Here is a 20,123-nt window from a genome sequence, read left to right as displayed (position 1 = left end):
GGGCATGATTCATGGCGGATTTAGTCAGTTGTGTCAGGAACTGGTGGTTTGAAATCCAGACTAATCCACGCCTGATTCATTTTCACAAACGTGAGTCTCTCCACACTTTGGGTGGACAGTCGTGTCCTCCGCGGAGTTGCAATACTTCCTGCCGCACTAAACACGCGCTCCGATGCCACGCTACTGGCCGGGCATGACAGCCTTTCAAGGGCAAATTCAGCTAGTTGGGGCCAAAGGTCAAGTTTCGTTGCCCAGTAGTCAAGGGGATTGTCTACCTCGGTTGGCAGGGTGCTGTCCAAGTAGGCCTAAGCCTGTTGTTTGAGGTCCTGCTCCAGGTCCACCTGATGCTGCTGCTGCTGCTGCTGCGGCTGGTTATTAGTTTCCTCACTGCGCTGGTGAAGAAAGCTACTCATCATCGACTGCAGACTGAGGCAGCTGCTGCTGGTGGAGCTGCCACTGCTCCTACCACCCCACCCCTCCCCTGCTGCCATGGCAGCGTAACGCGAGCGCACAGGGCCCACAGTGTCTGAGGATGGACGTTGGCGCAGACAGGCAGAGACCAGCTGACTACATAGGTGGTTTTTATAGGACGTTATTTTGGCCTCCCTCTCAGCAGGTGTGAAAAAGGCCACCATTTTGGAACGGTAGCGAGGGTCCAACAAGGTGGACAGCCAAAAGTCATCCCTCTGTCTGATGGTTATTATTCGGCTGTCGCTACGCAAGGAAGCGAGCATGCTATGGGCCATTTGTGCCAAGGAATGCGAGGGACTCCCTGCCTCCATCTCCACAGCATACTGCCACGGTGCGTCTGGGTCCTCTGTCTCCTCTTCCTCCTCCTCTACCAGATGCTCCTGCTCCTCCACTCCTGTCCGCTGAGTGGAAAAACCACCCATTTCACTCAATAATTCCTGAGCACCAATGTCCTCCTCTACCTCCTCCTCTTCTTCCTGTCCTGCCCCCACAGGGGTCATGTGGCGTTGAGATCTGTGCGCCACGTCTACCGCACCCTGACCAGCCATTATTAACAGCATTTGTTCCAGGACGTGCAACAGAGGAATGACGTCGTTCATCCCATAGTCCTGCCGACTCACGAATAGCGTGGCCTCCTCAAAGGGCCTGAGCAAGTGCATGTGTCACGCATGAGCTGCCAATGGCTGACATCTAAGTTACACAGGGAGTACCTTTATCCGCTTTTAACATCAGGAAATCTGTGATTGGCCTTTTCCTGTTCGTAAAGGCAGTCTAACATATGTAGGGTTGAATTCCACCTTGTTGCAACGTCACAGCATGAGGAGTCGGTACGGGGGCCCATGGCAGATTAGGGGCCTGGCAGCAGCAATGGGAGGCCCGTAATCTGCCAGCACCCTATGTCAAAAAATTGAACACACCAGCAGTGTGTGAGGAGACCTGAAAGTGGCACATGGCAGAGTGTGGCGATGGAGACAGCAGCAATGGGAGGCCGTACAGGGACCCATGACAGACTCTGGACCTGGCAGCAGCATGAGGAGGCGGTATATAGGGGCCTATGGTAGATTAGGGGCCTGGCAGCAGCTATGGGAGGCCCGTAATCTGCCAGCACCCTATGTCAAAAAATTCAACACACCAGCAGTGTGTGAGGAGACCTGAAAGTGGCACATGGCAGAGTGTGGCGATGGAGACAGCAGCAATGGGAGGCCGTACAGGGACCCATGACAGACTCTGGACCTGGCAGCAGCATGAGGAGGCGGTATATAGGGGCCTATGGCAGATTAGGGGCCTGGCAGCAGCTATGGGAGGCCCGTAATCTGCCAGCACCCTATGTCAAAAAATTCAACACACCAGCAGTGTGTGAGGAGACCTGAAAGTGGCACATGGCAGAGTGTGGCGATGGAGACAGCAGCAATGGGAGGCCGTACAGGGACCCATGACAGACTCTGGACTTGGCAGCAGCATGAGGAGGCGGTATATAGGGGCCCATGGCAGATTAGGGGCCTGGCAGCAGCTATGGGAGGCCCGTAATCTGCCAGCACCCTATGTCAAAAAATTCAACACACCAGCAGTGTGTGAGGAGACCTGAAAGTGGCACATGGCAGAGTGTGGCGATGGAGACAGCAGCAATGGGAGGCCGTACAGGGACCCATGAGAGACTCTGGACCTGGCAGCAGCATGAGGAGGTGGTATATAGGGGCCTATGGCAGATTACAGGCCTGGCAGCAGCAATGGGAGGCCCGTAATCTGTCAGCACCCTATGACAAAATGGAACCCACCAGCAGTGTGAGGAGACCTGAAAGTGGCACATGGCAGAGTGTGGCGATGGAGACAGCAGCAATGGGAGGCCGTACAGGGACCCATGAGAGACTCTGGACCTGGCAGCAGCATGAGGAGGCGGTATAGGGGCCCATGGCAGATTAGGGGCCTGGCAGCAGCTATAGGAGGCCCGTAATCTGCCAGCACCCTATGTCAAAAAATTCAACACACCAGCAGTGTGAGGAGACCTGAAAGTGGCACATGGCAGAGTGTGGCGATGGAGACAGCAGCAATGGGAGGCCGTACAGGGACCCATGACAGACTCTGGACTTGGCAGCAGCATGAGGAGGCGGTATATAGGGACCCATGGCAGATTAGGGGCCTGGCAGCAGCTATGGGAGGCCCGTAATCTGCCAGCACCCTATGTCAAAAAATTCAACACACCAGCAGTGTGTGAGGAGACCTGAAAGTGGCACATGGCAGAGTGTGGCGATGGAGACAGCAGCAATGGGAGGCCGTACAGGGACCCATGAGAGACTCTGGACCTGGCAGCAGCATGAGGAGGTGGTATATAGGGGCCTATGGCAGATTAGGGGCCTGGCAGCAGCTATGGGAGGCCCGTAATCTGCCAGCACCCTATGTCAAAAAATTCAACACACCAGCAGTGTGAGGAGACCTGAAAGTGGCACATGGCAGAGTGTGGCGATGGAGACAGCAGCAATGGGAGGCCATACAGGGACCCATGACAGACTCTGGACTTGGCAGCAGCATGAGGAGGCGGTATAGGGGCCCATGGCAGATTAGGGGCCTGGCAGCAGCTATGGGAGGCCCGTAATCTGCCAGCACCCTATGACAAAAAATGGAACACACCAGCAGTGTGAGGAGACCTGAAAGTGGCACATGTTTGGGGCATGATTCATGGCGGATTTAGTCAGTTGTGTCAGGAACTGGTGGTTTGAAATCCAGACTAATCCACGCCTGATTCATTTTCACAAACGTGAGTCTCTCCACACTTTGGGTGGACAGTCGTGTCCTCCGCGGAGTTGCAATACCTCCTGCCACACTAAACACGCGCTCCGATGCCACGCTACTGTCCGGGCATGACAGCCTTTCAAGGGCAAATTCAGCTAGTTGGGGCCAAAGGTCAAGTTTCGTTGCCCAGTAGTCAAGGGGATTGTCTACCTCGGTTGGCAGGGTGCTGTCCAAGTAGGCCTAAGCCTGTTGTTTGAGGTCCTGCTCCAGGTCCACCTGATGCTGCTGCTGCTGCTGCTGCGGCTGGTTATTAGTTTCCTCACTGCGCTGGTGAAGAAAGCTACTCATCATCGACTGCAGACTGAGGCAGCTGCTGCTGGTGGAACTGCCACTGCTCCTACCACCCCACCCCTCCCCTGCTGCCATGGCAGCGTAACGCGAGAGCACAGGGCCCACAGTGTCTGAGGATGGACGTTGGCGCAGACAGGCAGAGACCAGCTGACTACATAGGTGGTTTTTATAGGACGTTATTTTGGCCTCCCTCTCAGCAGGTGTGAAAAAGGCCACCATTTTGGAACGGTAGCGAGGGTCCAACAAGGTGGACAGCCAAAAGTCATCCCTCTGTCTGATGGTTATTATTCGGCTGTCGCTACGCAAGCAAGCGAGCATGCTATGGGCCATTTGTGCCAAGGAATGCGAGGGACTCCCTGCCTCCATCTCCACAGCATACTGCCACGGTGCGTCTGGGTCCTCTGTCTCCTCTTCCTCCTCCTCTACCAGATGCTCCTGCTCCTCCACTCCTGTCCGCTGAGTGGAAAAACCACCCATTTCACTCAATAATTCCTGAGCACCAATGTCCTCCTCTACCTCCTCCTCTTCTTCCTGTCCTGCCCCCACAGGGGTCATGTGGCGTTGAGATCTGTGCGCCACGTCTACCGCACCCTGACCAGCCATTATTAACAGCATTTGTTCCAGGACGTGCAACAGAGGAATGACGTCGTTCATCCCATAGTCCTGCCGACTCACAAATAGCGTGGCCTCCTCAAAGGGCCTGAGCAAGTGCATGTGTCACGCATGAGCTGCCAATGGCTGACATCTAAGTTACACAGGGAGTACCTTTATCCGCTTTTAACATCAGGAAATCTGTGATTGGCCTTTTGCTGTTCGTAAAGGCGGTCTAACATATGTAGGGTTGAATTCCACCTTGTTGCAACGTCACAGCATGAGGAGTCGGTACGGGGGCCCATGGCAGATTAGGGGCCTGGCAGCAGCAATGGGAGGCCCGTAATCTGCCAGCACCCTATGTCAAAAAATTCAACACACCAGCAGTGTGTGAGGAGACCTGAAAGTGGCACATGGCAGAGTGTGGCGATGGAGACAGCAGCAATGGGAGGCCGTACAGGGACCCATGACAGACTCTGGACCTGGCAGCAGCATGAGGAGGCGGTATATAGGGGCCTATGGTAGATTAGGGGCCTGGCAGCAGCTATGGGAGGCCCGTAATCTGCCAGCACCCTATGTCAAAAAATTCAACACACCAGCAGTGTGTGAGGAGACCTGAAAGTGGCACATGGCAGAGTGTGGCGATGGAGACAGCAGCAATGGGAGGCCGTACAGGGACCCATGACAGACTCTGGACCTGGCAGCAGCATGAGGAGGCGGTATATAGGGGCCTATGGCAGATTAGGGGCCTGGCAGCAGCTATGGGAGGCCCGTGATCTGCCAGCACCCTATGTCAAAAAATTCAACACACCAGCAGTGTGTGAGGAGACCTGAAAGTGGCACATGGCAGAGTGTGGCGATGGAGACAGCAGCAATGGGAGGCCGTACAGGGACCCATGAGAGACTCTGGACTTGGCAGCAGCATGAGGAGGCGGTATATAGAGGCCTATGGCAGATTAGGGGCCTGGCAGCAGCTATAGGAGGCCCGTAATCTGCCAGCACCCTATGTCAAAAAATTCAACACACCAGCAGTGTGAGGAGACCTGAAAGTGGCACATGGCAGAGTGTGGCGATGGAGACAGCAGCAATGGGAGGCCGTACAGGGACCCATGACAGACTCTGGACCTGGCAGCAGCATGAGGAGGCGGTATATAGGGGCCTATGGCAGATTAGGGGCCTGGCAGCAGCTATAGGAGGCCCGTAATCTGCCAGCACCCTATGTCAAAAAATTCAACACACCAGCAGTGTGAGGAGACCTGAAAGTGGCACATGGCAGAGTGTGGCGATGGAGACAGCAGCAATGGGAGGCCGTACAGGGACCCATGAGAGACTCTGGACTTGGCAGCAGCATGAGGAGGCGGTATATAGGGGCCTATGGCAGATTAGGGGCCTGGCAGCAGCTATGGGAGGCCCGTAATCTGCCAGCACCCTATGTCAAAAAATTCAACACACCAGCAGTGTGTGAGGAGACCTGAAAGTGGCACATGGCAGAGTGTGGCGATGGAGACAGCAGCAATGGGAGGCCGTACAGGGACCCATGAGAGACTCTGGACTTGGCAGCAGCATGAGGAGGCGGTATATAGGGGCCTATGGCAGATTAGGGGCCTGGCAGCAGCTATGGGAGGCCCGTAATCTGCCAGCAACCTATGTCAAAAAATTCAACACACCAGCAGTGTGTGAGGAGACCTGAAAGTGGCACATGGCAGAGTGTGGCGATGGAGACAGCAGCAATGGGAGGCCGTACAGGGACCCATGACAGACTCTGGACTTGGCAGCAGCATGAGGAGGCGGTATATAGGGGCCTATGGCAGATTAGGGGCCTGGCAGCAGCTATAGGAGGCCCGTAATCTGCCAGCACCCTATGTCAAAAAATTCAACACACCAGCAGTGTGAGGAGACCTGAAAGTGGCACATGGCAGAGTGTGGCGATGGAGACAGCAGCAATGGGAGGCCGTACAGGGACCCATGAGAGACTCTGGACTTGGCAGCAGCATGAGGAGGCGGTATATAGGGGCCTATGGCAGATTAGGGGCCTGGCAGCAGCTATGGGAGGCCCGTAATCTGCCAGCACCCTATGTCAAAAAATTCAACACACCAGCAGTGTGAGGAGACCTGAAAGTGGCACATGGCAGAGTGTGGCGATGGAGACAGCAGCAATGGGAGGCCGTACAGGGACCCATGACAGACTCTGGACTTGGCAGCAGCATGAGGAGGCGGTATATAGGGGCCTATGGCAGATTAGTGGCCTGGCAGCAGCTATAGGAGGCCCGTAATCTGCCAGCACCCTATGTCAAAAAATTCAACACACCAGCAGTGTGAGGAGACCTGAAAGTGGCACATGGCAGAGTGTGGCGATGGAGACAGCAGCAATGGGAGGCCGTACAGGGACCCATGAGAGACTCTGGACTTGGCAGCAGCATGAGGAGGCGGTATATAGGGGCCTATGGCAGATTAGGGGCCTGGCAGCAGCTATAGGAGGCCCGTAATCTGCCAGCACCCTATGTCAAAAAATTCAACACACCAGCAGTGTGAAGAGACCTGAATGTGGCACATGGCAGAGTGTGGCGATGGAGACAGCAGCAATGGGAGGCCGTACAGGGACCCATGACAGACTCTGGACTTGGCAGCAGCATGAGGAGGCGGTATATAGGGGCCTATGGCAGATTAGGGGCCTGGCAGCAGCTATGGGAGGCCCGTAATCTGCCAGCACCCAATGTCAAAAAATTCAACACACCAGCAGTGTGAGGAGACCTGAAAGTGGCACATGGCAGAGTGTGGCGATGGAGACAGCAGCAATGGGAGGCCGTACAGGGACCCATGACAGACTCTGGACTTGGCAGCAGCATGAGGAGGCGGTATATAGGGGCCCATGGCAGATTAGGGGCCTGGCAGCAGCTATGGGAGGCCCGTAATCTGCCAGCACCCTATGTCAAAAAATTCAACACACCAGCAGTGTGAGGAGACCTGAAAGTGGCACATGGTAGAGTGTGGCGATGGAGACAGCAGCAATGGGAGGCCGTACAGGGACCCATGACAGACTCTGGACCTGGCAGCAGCATGAGGAGGCGGTATATAGGGGCCTATGGCAGATTAGGGGCCTGGCAGCAGCTATAGGAGGCCCGTAATCTGCCAGCACCCTATGTCAAAAAATTCAACACACCAGCAGTGTGAAGAGACCTGAATGTGGCACATGGCAGAGTGTGGCGATGGAGACAGCAGCAATGGGAGGCCGTACAGGGACCCATGACAGACTCTGGACTTGGCAGCAGCATGAGGAGGCGGTATATAGGGGCCCATGGCAGATTAGGGGCCTGGCAGCAGCTATGGGAGGCCCGTAATCTGCCAGCACCCTATGTCAAAAAATTCAACACACCAGCAGTGTGTGAGGAGACCTGAAAGTGGCACATGGCAGAGTGTGGCGATGGAGACAGCAGCAATGGGAGGCCGTACAGGGACCCATGAGAGACTCTGGACCTGGCAGCAGCATGAGGAGGCGGTATATAGGGGCCTATGGCAGATTAGGGGCCTGGCAGCAGCTATGGGAGGCCCGTAATCTGCCAGCACCCTATGACAAAAAATGGAACACACCAGCAGTGTGTGAGGAGACCTGAAAGTGGCACATGTTTGAGGCATGATTCATGGCGGATTTAGTCAGTTGTGTCAGGAACTGGTGGTTTGAAATCCAGACTAATCCACGCCTGATTCATTTTCACAAACGTGAGTCTTTCCACACTTTGGGTGGACAGTCGTGTCCTCCGCGGAGTTACAATACCTCCTGCCGCACTAAACACGCGCTCCGATGCCACGCTACTGGCCGGGCATGACAGCCTTTCAAGGGCAAATTCAGCTAGTTGGGGCCAAAGGTCAAGTTTCGTTGCCCAGTAGTCAAGGGGATTGTCTACCTCGGTTGGCAGGGTGCTGTCGAAGTAGGCCCAAGCCTGTTGTTTGAGGTCCTGCTCCAGGTCCACCTGATGCTGCTGCTGCTGCTTTTGCGGCTGGTTAGTAGTTTCCTCACTGCGCTGGTGAAGAAAGCTACTCATCATCGACTGCAGACTGAGGCAGCCGCTGCTGGTGGAGCTGCCAGTGCTCCTACCACCCCACCCCTCCCCTGCTGCCATGGCAGCGGAACGCGAGCGCACAGGGCCCACAGTGTCTGAGGATGGACGTTGGCGCACAAAGGCAGAGACCAACTGACTACATAGGTTGTTTTTTATAGTACGTTATTTTGGCCTCCCTCTCAGCAGGTGTGAAAAAGGCCACCATTTTTGAACAGTAGCGAGGGTCCAACAAGGTGGACAGCCAAAAGTCATCCCTCTGTCTGATGGTTATTATTCGGCTGTCGCTACGCAAGCAACCGAGCATGCTATGGGCCATTTGTGCCAAGGAATGCGAGGGACTCCCTGCCTCCATCTCCACAGCATACTGCCACGGTGCGTCTGGGTCCTCTGTCTCCTCCTCCTCCTCCTCTACCAGATGCTCCTGCTCCTCCACTCCTGTCCGCTGAGTGGAAAAACCACCCATTTCACTCAATAATTCCTGAGCACAAATGTCCTCCTCTACCTCCTCCTCTTCTTCCTGTCCTGCCCCCACAGGGGTCATGTGGCATTGAGATCTGTGCGCCACGTCTACCGCACCCTGACCAGCCATTGTTAACAGCATTTGTTCAAGGACGTGCAACAGAGGAATGACATCGTTCATCCCATAGTCCTGCCGACTCACGAATAGCGTGGCCTCCTCAAAGGGCCTGAGCAAGCGGCAGGTGTCACGCATGAGCTGCCAATGGCTGACATCGAAGTTACACAGGGGAGTACCTTTATCCGCTTGTAACATCAGGAAATCGGTGATGGCCTTTCGCTGCTCGTAAAGGCAGGCTAACATGTGTAGGGTTGAATTCCACCTTGTTGCAACGTCGCAGATCAGGCGATGATGTGGAATTCCGTTCTGCCGCTGCAGCTCAATGAGGGTGTGTTTTGCGGTGTAGGAATGGCTGAAATGCATGCAAAGTTTATGTGACATTTTAAGGATGTCTTGCAGTGGGATGGTGGATTTTAGGAACCGCTTGACAACCAGATTGAACACGTGAGCCATGCATGGCGCATGGCACAACCTTCCTTGACGCAGAGCAGACACCATGTTCTTTCCGTTGTCGGTCAACATGGTTCCGATTTTCAGTTTGCGCGGAGACAGCCATCTGTCGATTTCTCTGTTCATTACACTGAGAAGTTCCTCCCCTGTGTGACTACGTTCGCCAAGGCATACCAGGTGCAGCACAGCGTGACACCGTTGCGCCCTGCACATGTGATATGCCGGTCGGGTAATGGGACTTGGCACGGGGGTGGCGGCTGAGGACACGGCGGAAGAAGAGGTGGTAGAGGCGGACATCTTTTGTGGACCAAGGACGTGCAAACGTGGAGGCAAAAGCGGCGTGACCTGTCCAAGTTGCTGGTGCGGCTGTGACGGCACCACGTTCACCCAGTGGGCCGTAAATGACATGTACTGTCCCTGACCGTAGTTACAGCTCCACACGTCGGCGCTGCCGTGCACTTTGGCAGAGACCGACATGCTCAAAGACTGGCCCACCATGTCTTCTATATGTGAATGCAGGGCTGGCACTGCCTTTTTGGCGAAGAAATGACGGCTTGGCACTCTCCACCGCGGCGCGGCACAAGCCATCATTTCTCGGAAAGGTGCTGAGTCCACCACTTGGAAAGGGAGGGACTGCAGCACCAGCAACTTGGACAGGAGGACGTTCAGCTTTTGCACCGTCGGGTGCGTGCTCGCAAACTGTTGTCTCTTGGAAACGGATTCCAAGAAAGACTGCTGACGGAATCCGTGAAGAGGAGTAGCAGAAGAAGGAGCATCTGAACAAGCGGAAGATGCCAACGAGCAACAACTCCCCTCAGCAGAGGTGTTGGAGCCTTGACTGGCTGATGGAGGGCGATTGACGTCGGGTGACGGAGCAAGTAACGGAGCGGGTGATGGAGCGGGGGCTGGGGCGGGCAGAACCGCCGTATCTTTATCACGGTTTTCCCAGGCCACCAAATGGCGACGCTGCATATGCTGCCGCAACGCTGTAGTCCCAACATGGGCCTCCTGGCCATGCTTGACTTTCTGGCCACATAGTCGACATACGGCTACGTTTACTTCTTCGGGCGGCTTGACGAAAAATTGCCACACCGCCGAGTAGGAAACTTTGCCCCCGATACTCCTCACTGGCTGACTGCTGCTTCCTCCGTGCACACCGGCACCACTACTGGCCGTGGTGGTAGGCTGCAGTGGAGCTGGTGCTCTACTCCGTGGCCGTTTGGCTCCACTGACACTGCTGCGACCCTGCTGCCTCCTGGGCAACCCACCGACTGTTTCGCTCGCTGCCAAGCTGCCACCCTCTTCTCCTGATGATGCGGAAGAAATTGCCTGATGACGACGAGGCTGCCAAGTGCGATCAACCTCCTCATCATCAAGTAGGGTCTCCGCCTCACTACTAGCCCCCTCGGCTGCGTCTGGGTCAGGAGACAGACCTGTCTCTAGACCGGCTACCGAGCCACTCTCCTCGCCACTACTTCTTCGCCTGGCTGCTGAAAAGGCGGATGTCTCCCCCCGTTCCTGACCGCCCTCTGTTAGCTCTTCCTCACTGTACAGTGGGGCTGAGCCCACAGCATGCGATACTTCGCTTGGTGAGGGAACACCAAAGGACAGGGGCAGGTAGAGGACACGTGATTTCAGTGGGCTTGGTCCCGGGCCATGCCAACTAACGGTTGTGTCTGACGTACCCACCGACCGTTGGCTGTAGGTGTCAGAGGTGACCTGGGAAGAGGAAGACGACCGAGCCAACCAATCGACGACGGCAGGGTTGTCGGTGGAGACACGACCGCTGGATGACACCGGGAGCACTGGCCTCTGGCTGCGAATAGTGCTGCCTCGACCCCTTCCTCTGCTGCCACGTCTGCTCGCTCCTAAAACATTGCCTCCTCTGCCACTCCTCTGCATGTTGTCTGACATACTCTTTAATTCAACGATTCTGTGTCCCTGAGTAACAATTCTGTGTCCTTGAGTAACAATTCTGTGTCTGTCCCTGAGTAACAATTCTGTGGCCCTAAGTAACGGTTCTGTGGCCCTCAGTAACAATTCTGTGTCCTTCAGTAACAATTCTGTGTCTGTCCCTGAGTAACAATTATGTGGCCCTAAGAAACGGTTCTGTGGCCCTCAGTAACAATTCTGTGTCCCTGATTAATGTTTATGTGGCCCTAAGTAACGGTTCTGTGGCCCTCAGTAACAATTCTGTGTCCCTGAGTAACAATTCTGTGTCTGTCCGAGTAACAATTCTGTGGCCCTAAGTAACAGTTCTGTGGCCCTCAGTAACAATTCTGTTTCCCTGAGTAACAATTCTGTGGCCCTAAGTAACGGTTCTGTGGCCCTCAGTAACAATTCTGTGTCCCTGAGTAAGAATTCTGTGTCTGTCCGAGTAACAATTCTGTGGCCCTAAGTAACAGTTCTGTGGCCCTCAGTAACAATTCTGTGTCCCTGAGTAACAATTCTGTCTCCCTAAGTAACAGTTCTGTGGCCCTCAGTAACAATTCTGTGTCCCTGAGTAACAATTCTGTGGCCCTAAGTAACAGTTCTGTGGCCCTCAGTAACAATTCTGTGTCCCTGAGTAACAATTCTGTGGCCCTAAGTAACAGTTCTGTGGCCTTCAGTAACAATTCTGTGTCCCTGAGTAACAATTCTGTGTCTGTCCGAGTAACAATTCTGTGGCCCTAAGTAACAGTTCTGTGGCCCTCAGTAACAATTCTGTGTCCCTAAGTAACAATTCTGTGGCCCTAAGTAACGGTTCTGTGGCCCTCAGTAACAATTCTGTGTCCCTGAGTAACAATTCTGTGGCCCTAAGTAACGGTTCTGTGGCCTTCAGTAACAATTCTGTGTCCCTGAGTAACAATTCTGTGTCTGTCCGAGTAACAATTCTGTGGCCCTAAGTAACAGTTCTGTGGCCCTCAGTAACAATTCTGTGTCCCTGAGTAACAATTCTGTGGCCCTAAGTAACGGTTCTGTGGCCCTCAGTAACAATTCTGTGTCCCTGAGTAACAATTCTGTGGCCCTAAGTAACGGTTCTGTGGCCCTCAGTAACAATTCTGTGTCCCTGAGTAACAATTCTGTGTCTGTCCGAGTAACAATTCTGTGGCCCTAAGTAACAGTTCTGTGGCCCTCAGTAACAATTCTGTGTCCCTAAGTAACAATTCTGTGGCCCTAAGTAACGGTTCTGTGGCCCTCAGTAACAATTCTGTGTCCCTCAGTAACAATTCTGTGTCCCTCAGTAACAATTCTGTGTCTGTCCCTGATTAACGTTTACGTGGCCCTAAGTAACGGTTCTGTGGCCCTCAGTAACAATTCTGTGTCCCTGATTAACGTTTCTGTGGCCCTAAGTAACGGTTCTGTGGCCCTCAGTAACAATTCTGTGTCCCTCAAGAAACAATTCTGTGTCTGTCCGTGAGTAACAATTCTGTGGCCCTAAGTAACGGTTCTGTGGCCCTCAGTAACAATTCTGTGTCCCTGATTAACGTTTATGTAGCCCTAAGTAACGGTTCTGTGGCCCTCAGTAACAATTCTGTGTCCCTGATTAACGTTTCTGTGGCCCTAAGTAACGGTTCTGTGGCCCTCAGTAACAATTCTGTGTCCCTCAGTAACAATTCTGTGTCTGTCCCTGAGTAACAATTCTGTGGCCCTAAGTAACGGTTCTGTGGCCCTCAGTAACAATTCTGTGTCCTTGATTAACTTTTATGTGGCCCTAAGTAACGGTTCTGTGGCCCTCAGTAACAATTCTGTGTCCCTGATTAACGTTTCTGTGTCCCTCAGTAACAATTATGTGTCTGTCCCTGAGTAACAATTCTGTGGCCCTAAGTAATGGTTCTGTGGCCCTCAGTAACAATTCTGTGTCCCTGAGTAACAATTCTGTGGCCCTCAGTAACAATTCTGTGTCCCTGAGTAACAATTCTGTGGCCCTAAGTAACGGTTGTGGCCCTCAGTAACAATTCTGTGGCCCTCAGTAACAATTCTGTGTCTGTCCCTGAGTAACAATTATGTGGCCCTAAGTAACGGTTATGTGGCCCTCAGTAACAATTCTGTGTCCCTGAGTAACGTTTCTGTGGCCCTAAGTAACGGTTCTGTGGCCCTCAGTAACAATTCTGTGTCCCTGAGTAACAATTCTGTGTCTGTCCCTGAGTAACAATTCTGTGGCCCTAAGTAACGGTTCTGTGGCCCTCAGTAACAATTCTGTGTCCCTGAGTAACGTTGCTGTGGCCCTAAGTAACAATTCTGAGGCCCTCAGTAACAATTCTGTGTCTGTCCCTGAGTAACAATTCTGTGGCCCTAACTAACGTTTCTGTGGCCCTAAGTAACAGTTCTGTGGCCCTCAGTAACAATTCTGTGTCCCTGAGTAACGTTTCTGTGGCCCTAAGTAACAATTCTGTGGCCCTCAGTAACAATTCCTTGTCTGTCCCTGAGTAACAATTCTGTGGCCCTAACTAACGTTTCTGTGGCCCTAAGTAACAATTCTCTGGCACTCAGTAACAATTCTGTCTGTCCCTGAGTAACAATTCTGTGGCCCTAACTAACGTTTCTGTGGCCCTAAGTAACAATTCTCTGGCACTCAGTAACAATTCTGTGTCCCTGAGTAACAATTCTGTGTCCCTGAGTAACAATTCTGTGGCCCTAAGTAACAATTCTGTGGCCCTCAGTAACAATTCTGTGTCTGTCCCTGAGTAACAATTCTGTGGCCCTAACTAACGTTTCTGTGGCCCTAAGTAACAGTTCTGTGGCACTCAGTAACAATTCTGTGTCTGTCCCTGATTAACAATTCTGTGGCCCTAACTAACGTTTCTGTGGCCCTAAGTAACAGTTCTGTGGCCCTCAGTAACAATTCTGTGTCTGTCCCTGAGTAACAATTCTGTGGCCCTAACTAACGTTTCTGTGGCCCTAAGTAACAATTCTCTGGCACTCAGTAACAATTCTGTCTGTCCCTGAGTAACAATTCTGTGGCCCTAATAACGTTTCTGTGGCCCTAAGTAACAGTTCTGTGGCCCTCAGTAACAATTCTTTGTCTGTCCCTGAGTAACAATTCTGTGGCCCTAACTAACGTTTCTGTGGCCCTAAGTAACAATTCTCTGGCACTCAGTAACAATTCTGTCTGTCCCTGAGTAACAATTCTGTGGCCCTAACTAGCGTTTCTTTGGCCCTAAGTAACGATTCTGTGGCCCTCATTAACAATTCTGTGTCCCTGAGTAATGCTTCTCTGTCCCTAAGTAACGTTTCTCTGTCCCCAAGTAACGTTTCTGTGGCCCTAACTCTGTCCCTAATACAGAGCGGTCTGCCTCTCTTGAATGACTGGAGGCAAATGAAGAATTCTAAAATGGCCGCTATTTATAGCTCGACCATTACACAGTGCTGGCTGGCTGGCTGCTGATTGGCTAATGCGATCACATGTCATTAAGGAATGCATTATGGGTCAGCGCGCCTTGTCTGCGCGCCTTCCCAGACATCCCCGCTCCGTCGCCGCACATGTCCGCCGCCATTTTAGGAAAAATTTTGATTTGCGCGTCCGAAGTAGGCTATTTTTCGGATTCGGCGCGAATCGAAAATTTTCCAATATTCGACTCGAATTCCACTTTGCCTACTTCGATTCACTCATCTCTAACCTTGATGTCTGGTGGGTTGGACAAGCGTCTGAAACTATTGTATCAGTTAGATTTGATAATATATCAAATACATAGCAATCTTCTGGAAAAACTGCTATTTTGTTCAAAGCCACCCAGACCAACGAATTTACAAAACAAATGCCGAAGATACTGAACAAATTCTGAAAACAAATTGAGATAACATAACAAATATAACGAAAATAAATTTCTTCAATGAATGAATCCGAAATGAAACAAAACTTTCTGGTGTGCACATGTCTACATCCTGCACCACATTAGATTATACACTGCTCAAAGGAATTAAAGGAACACTTTGAAAACACATCAGATCTCAATGGGGAAAAATATCATGCTGGATATCTATACTGATATGGACTGCTTAATGTGTTAGGAACATCAGGATGCCCCATTGTTTGATGGAAATGAAAATGATCAAACTACAAAGGACTGAATTCAAAGACAGCTCGAAAATCAAAGTGAAGAAATGACGTAGCAGGCGAGTCCATTTTGCTGAAATGTCATTGCAGCAACTCAGAATGGTCCTCAGTAGTTTGTATGGCTCCCACATGCTTGTACTGTATGCATGCCTGACAAGACCGGGGCATGCTCCTAATGAGATGACGGATGGTGTCCTGGGGTATTTCCTCCCAGATCTGGAGCAGGGCTTCACTGAGCTCCTGGATTGGATAGTCTGAGGTGCAACCTGGTGTCGTCAGATGCACCGAAACATGATATCCCAGAGGTGTTCTATTGGATTTAGGTCAAGCGAGCGTGGAGGCCATTTAATGGTATCAATTTCTTCATCCTCCAGGAACTGCATACTCTCACCACATGAGGCTGGGCATTGTCGTGCACCAGAAAGAATCCAGGACCCTCTTCACCAGGAAGAACCCAGGGCCCACTGCACCAGCATAAGGTCTGACAATGGGTCCAAGGATTTCATCCTGATACCTAATAGCAGTCAGGGAGTCATTGTCTAGCTTGTTGAGGTCAGTGCGTCCCTCCATGGATATACCTCCCCAGACCATCATTGATCCACCACCAAAACAGGCATGCTGAATGATATTACAGGCAGCATAATGTTCTCCACGGCTTCCCCAGAGCCTTCCATGTCTGTCACATGTGGTCAGGGTGAACCTGCACTCATCTGTGAAAAGCACAGGGCGCCAGTGGTGGACCTGCCAATTCTGGTGTTCAATGGCAAACACCAATCGAGCTCTATGCTGCCAAGCAGTGAGCACAGGGCCCTCTAGAGGAGGTCAGGCCCTCAGGCCACTGTCATGAAGTCTGTTTCTGATTGTTTGGTCAGAGACATTCACACCAGTGGCCTGCTGGAGGTCATTTTGTAGGGCTCTGGCAGTGCTCATCCTGTTCCTCCTTGCACAAAGGAGCAGATACTGGTCCTGCTGATGGGTTAAGGACCTTCTATGGCCCTGTCCAGCTCTCCTAGAGTTACTGCCTGTCTCCTGGAATCTCCTCCATGCTCTTGAGACTGTGCTGGGAGACACAAACCTTCTGGCAATGGCACGTATTGATGTGCCATCCTGGAGGAGTTGAACTGCCTGTGCAATCTCTGTAGGGTCCAGGTATCGCCTCATGCTACCAGTAGTGACATTGACCCTAGCCAAATGCAAAACTAGTGAAAAACAGTCAGAAAAGATTGCAAAAAAGCGTAGGGAACAAAATGTCAGTGGCCTCCACCTGTAAAACCATTCCTGTTTTGGGGGTCATCTTATTGTTGCCCATCTAGTGCACCTGTTATTAATTTAATTAATGCCATAGCAGCTGAAACTGATTAACAACACCCTCTGTTACTTAACTGACCAGATCAATATCCCAGGAGTTTCATTGACTTGATGCTAGACTCTGATTAAAAAGTGTTCTTTTAATTTTTTTGAGCAGTGTATAATCATAACATGTCTATTGTATTTCCACAGGCATTCCTCACAAAGACCTGGTGGGGGGAACTGTCAGTGGACAATGGCTTCATCCAGCTTTTGCTGTGTATGTTGTTTTTCCCTCTCATCTACAGCAACCTCATCATCTACAGGTCCGTATGCTATCATTTCTCGCAATACAGTGATTTGTGGATTCTGGAGTATTCTGTTGTCCAGAAAGGTCTGGCAGGATTTGGGCATGTAAAAGAGATTGCCGGAAAATAAGTTTTTTGATCTTGCCAGGCTTTTTCTCTGATGTAGAACAGCTTTAGTGTTATCTCATAGAGAAATACTTCTTCAGCTTGTGGTATAATCCAGTTTTTTCGGAAGTTAGTAGACATAGTCCTTTCAGCTTCGGTTCTACTTCAGTTTTCATGAGTAAAATATCTCTTTTTGCAAACGCAGGATGGAAGGACAGTACCATAACTGCCATAGGCAAACTATGCCATAAGGTCAAACTACTGCTGATTCTTACTGATGCAGTTACTTTAAAACTTGAATACATTGTTTGACCAAGAGGTCCTCTAAACAATGTGAACTGTATAGCCATTTGCAGTTTAGCAGACCATGGAAGCTCACTTGTCTTCTTAGACATGCCAAGCCTCCTAGATATCACCAGATTGTAGCTCGGGCCTGATATCTAAACTCACCAACCACTTTAATAGGTACAACTTGCTAGTATCGGGTTCAAGAAACCTCTTACATCAACAAGGCATTTTTGTCCACACAACTGCTGCTTACTGGATATTTTCCCTTTTTTGGACTATTCTCTGTAAATCCGAGAGATGTTTATGCATGTAAATCCCAGTAGATCAACAGTTTTTGAAATAATCAGACCAGCCCGTCTGGCACCAACAACCATACCATGTTTAAAGGCACTTAAATCCCCTTTCTTCCCAACTCTGATACTCGGTTTGAACTTCAGCAAGTTGTCTTCACCACATCTAGATGTCTAAATGCATTGAGCTGCTGCCATGTGGTTGGCTGATTAGCAATTTGTGTTACAAACCAATTGAACAGGTGTAGCTAACAAAGAGGCTGGTGAGTGTACATTAGAGAAGATGTTACAGATGAAAAATAATTCCGAATGGTTATTAAAATTTCTTGTTATGCTGAGGTGTCATGCGCTTAGTTCCAGTTGCACTATTTCAGCTAATTCGAGATGTGCTTTTTTGTAGGAAAGACCTTACAAATTCCCCATCTTCTCGCGATGGAAATCCAAATGAGGAGAGAAAACAGAGTATCGGTCAAGTTTCCAGAAGCGATTCAAAGGGGTAAGGCAGAGCAGAGAGCTTCATTCATTCTTTTACAGATTCTTAATTAAAGATTATAAGCGCTGACACCGACGGCTTTCATATGGTTGGCCATAGATTATTTGTTCTTTTTTAATCAGCCACAGGACTGATCGATAACAAAAAAAATGAACTGATTCCCTCATCCACACAAGTTGCTACAGTGCTGATTGGCGTAGCCTGACAGTGGAGGAATCCTTGCTGTCAGAATAGCACAGGGGGATTCCTCCACTGTTAGAATACACCAATCAGTGCTGCAGGCACTGATCAAATTAACATTTTCCAACATTCTACAAAAGTCAGTTGTCAGATCAACTTCTGTCAAGCTGATACGGGAATGAATGGATCAAAATTCAGCTGGTCCCTGCTGAGCCATGGTGTGTATGGTCAGCTTAAGCAGTATAAATTCCATCGTTCTTATAGATGAGACACCCCAATAAAGCTTTATAAACACAGGGGGAATGACTGACTCCTTGGCCTGTAGCTACGTTGTCATCATTCTTACATCTCTCAACTGGGGACAGACCCATACATATCAGCCTTCTGCACCTGTCAATATCTGCCACCTAGATATGAGCCATCCGTGTCCCTTACCATCATCTCAGCACAAACAACAGAACAACATAATCCAGGTTTTTTTTAATGTCCATTCAAAAACTTCTTAATCACTGATTTACAGTGTTTAAAACTTGCTGGCCATTGGTCATGGACTACTAGTGGGAATAGCAATCTGTTCTTCTTTTGCTTGTATTGTGCTTATCAAGTAAGAACTCTGATTGAATAACTGAAACATTGAAATTGCATTCTTTCCTGAAAATATAACCAACAACTACATTCTATACCTGCCTTACAGATAACTCTGCATTGACCTGCCTTCATCACTAAAATCTGCATATTGGTCTCTATCAAAAACATCTCCACCCTAACTTCAGTCATAAACACAGCCATACTGGTCTCCATTCTAAAAACCTTTACACCAGTCTCCATCATTATACACCTGATGAAAACAGAGAAAAAATATCCACGCTGTGTCTTTAACAATGTGGCAGCTAACACAAATAGGTAGTATAACAAACAAACAAATGTGTAAACAATGATCTATTATATCAAAATGTGCCCAGTATGATCCATAAAAGATCAAAACCAGTAAATATCTTGAGAGAAACAGTCCACCACCTTTGACAGAAGTGAAAATTCTTCATAAAATGTGTTCAGAGGTCCACCACCGTCTCTTTGTGAATTTCAAACTCACTAGAAACATTGGCTGCCATTACAACAGCAAGAACTCCCATATCCACAAACAGCCAATGAAAATGAGATGCTGACAATTTATGCGTCAACATCTGCCTTGTGGTAGAACCAGGGCTACAATAAATAAAGCTCCCCAGGAGCCAAACAAATCTCCAATAGTGTAGTATTATTTCTTAAAAGCAGATAGAGTATAAATATTCCAAGCAAGAAAAACAATGTATATAGCTTACATATATAGCCGCTGCCGACCTGGGATTGCGCAGCGGCATGGCGTCAGCACTAGACACTCCTCCCCATGGGAGTGTAAGCTATATACATTGTTTTTCTTGCTTGGAATTTGTATATCTGCTTTTAATAAATACTACACTATTGGAGATTTGTTTGGCTCCTGGGGAGCTTTATTTCTCGTAGCCCTGGTTCTACCACAAGGCGGATGTTGACGCAACAATCGTCAGCATCTCATTCACATTGGTTGTTTGTGAATATGACACATGGGCATTCTTGCTGTTGTAATGGCTACCAACGTTTCTGTTGAGTGGTGGACCTCTGAACATATTTTATGAAGAGTTTTCACTTCTGTTAGAGGTGGTGGACTGTTTCTCTCAAGATTTTCACCGATTTTGATCATAAACACCTGCACATTGGTCCCATCATAAACATGTCCCCACCAGCCCTATTTCAAGCACTTCCACACCAGCCTTTAACATAAACTTCTCCTTGTACCTGCCATTATCATAAACATCAACACAGCGATCTTCACAAACAACCTCTATTATGAACATCTCCAATCTGACTTCCATCATAAACACCTCTAAAAA

General features: G+C 50.2%; 1 protein-coding gene across 2 annotated transcripts in view; it reads left to right on the top strand.

Moving 5' to 3' along the window:
- LOC149435693 (transient receptor potential cation channel subfamily M member 2-like) overlaps positions 1-20,123 on the top strand; it is a 322,316-nt gene that overhangs the window by 156,089 nt on the left and 146,104 nt on the right. For both annotated transcript variants that reach the window (XM_089662482.1, XM_089662483.1), the window contains 2 exons: positions 16,763-16,875; positions 17,941-18,036. In XM_089662482.1, the coding sequence (XP_089518608.1) occupies positions 16,763-16,875; positions 17,941-18,036 (209 nt within the window). The remainder of the gene's footprint in view (positions 1-16,762; positions 16,876-17,940; positions 18,037-20,123) is intronic.

This window comes from Staurois parvus, unplaced genomic scaffold, assembly GCF_062004578.1.
Source record: "Staurois parvus isolate SC_StPar_1 unplaced genomic scaffold, SC_StPar_1.0 ptg001481l, whole genome shotgun sequence".
In the NCBI taxonomy this organism is placed as follows: domain Eukaryota; kingdom Metazoa; phylum Chordata; class Amphibia; order Anura; family Ranidae; genus Staurois; species Staurois parvus.
This window is presented reverse-complemented; position numbering and strand designations above follow the sequence as displayed.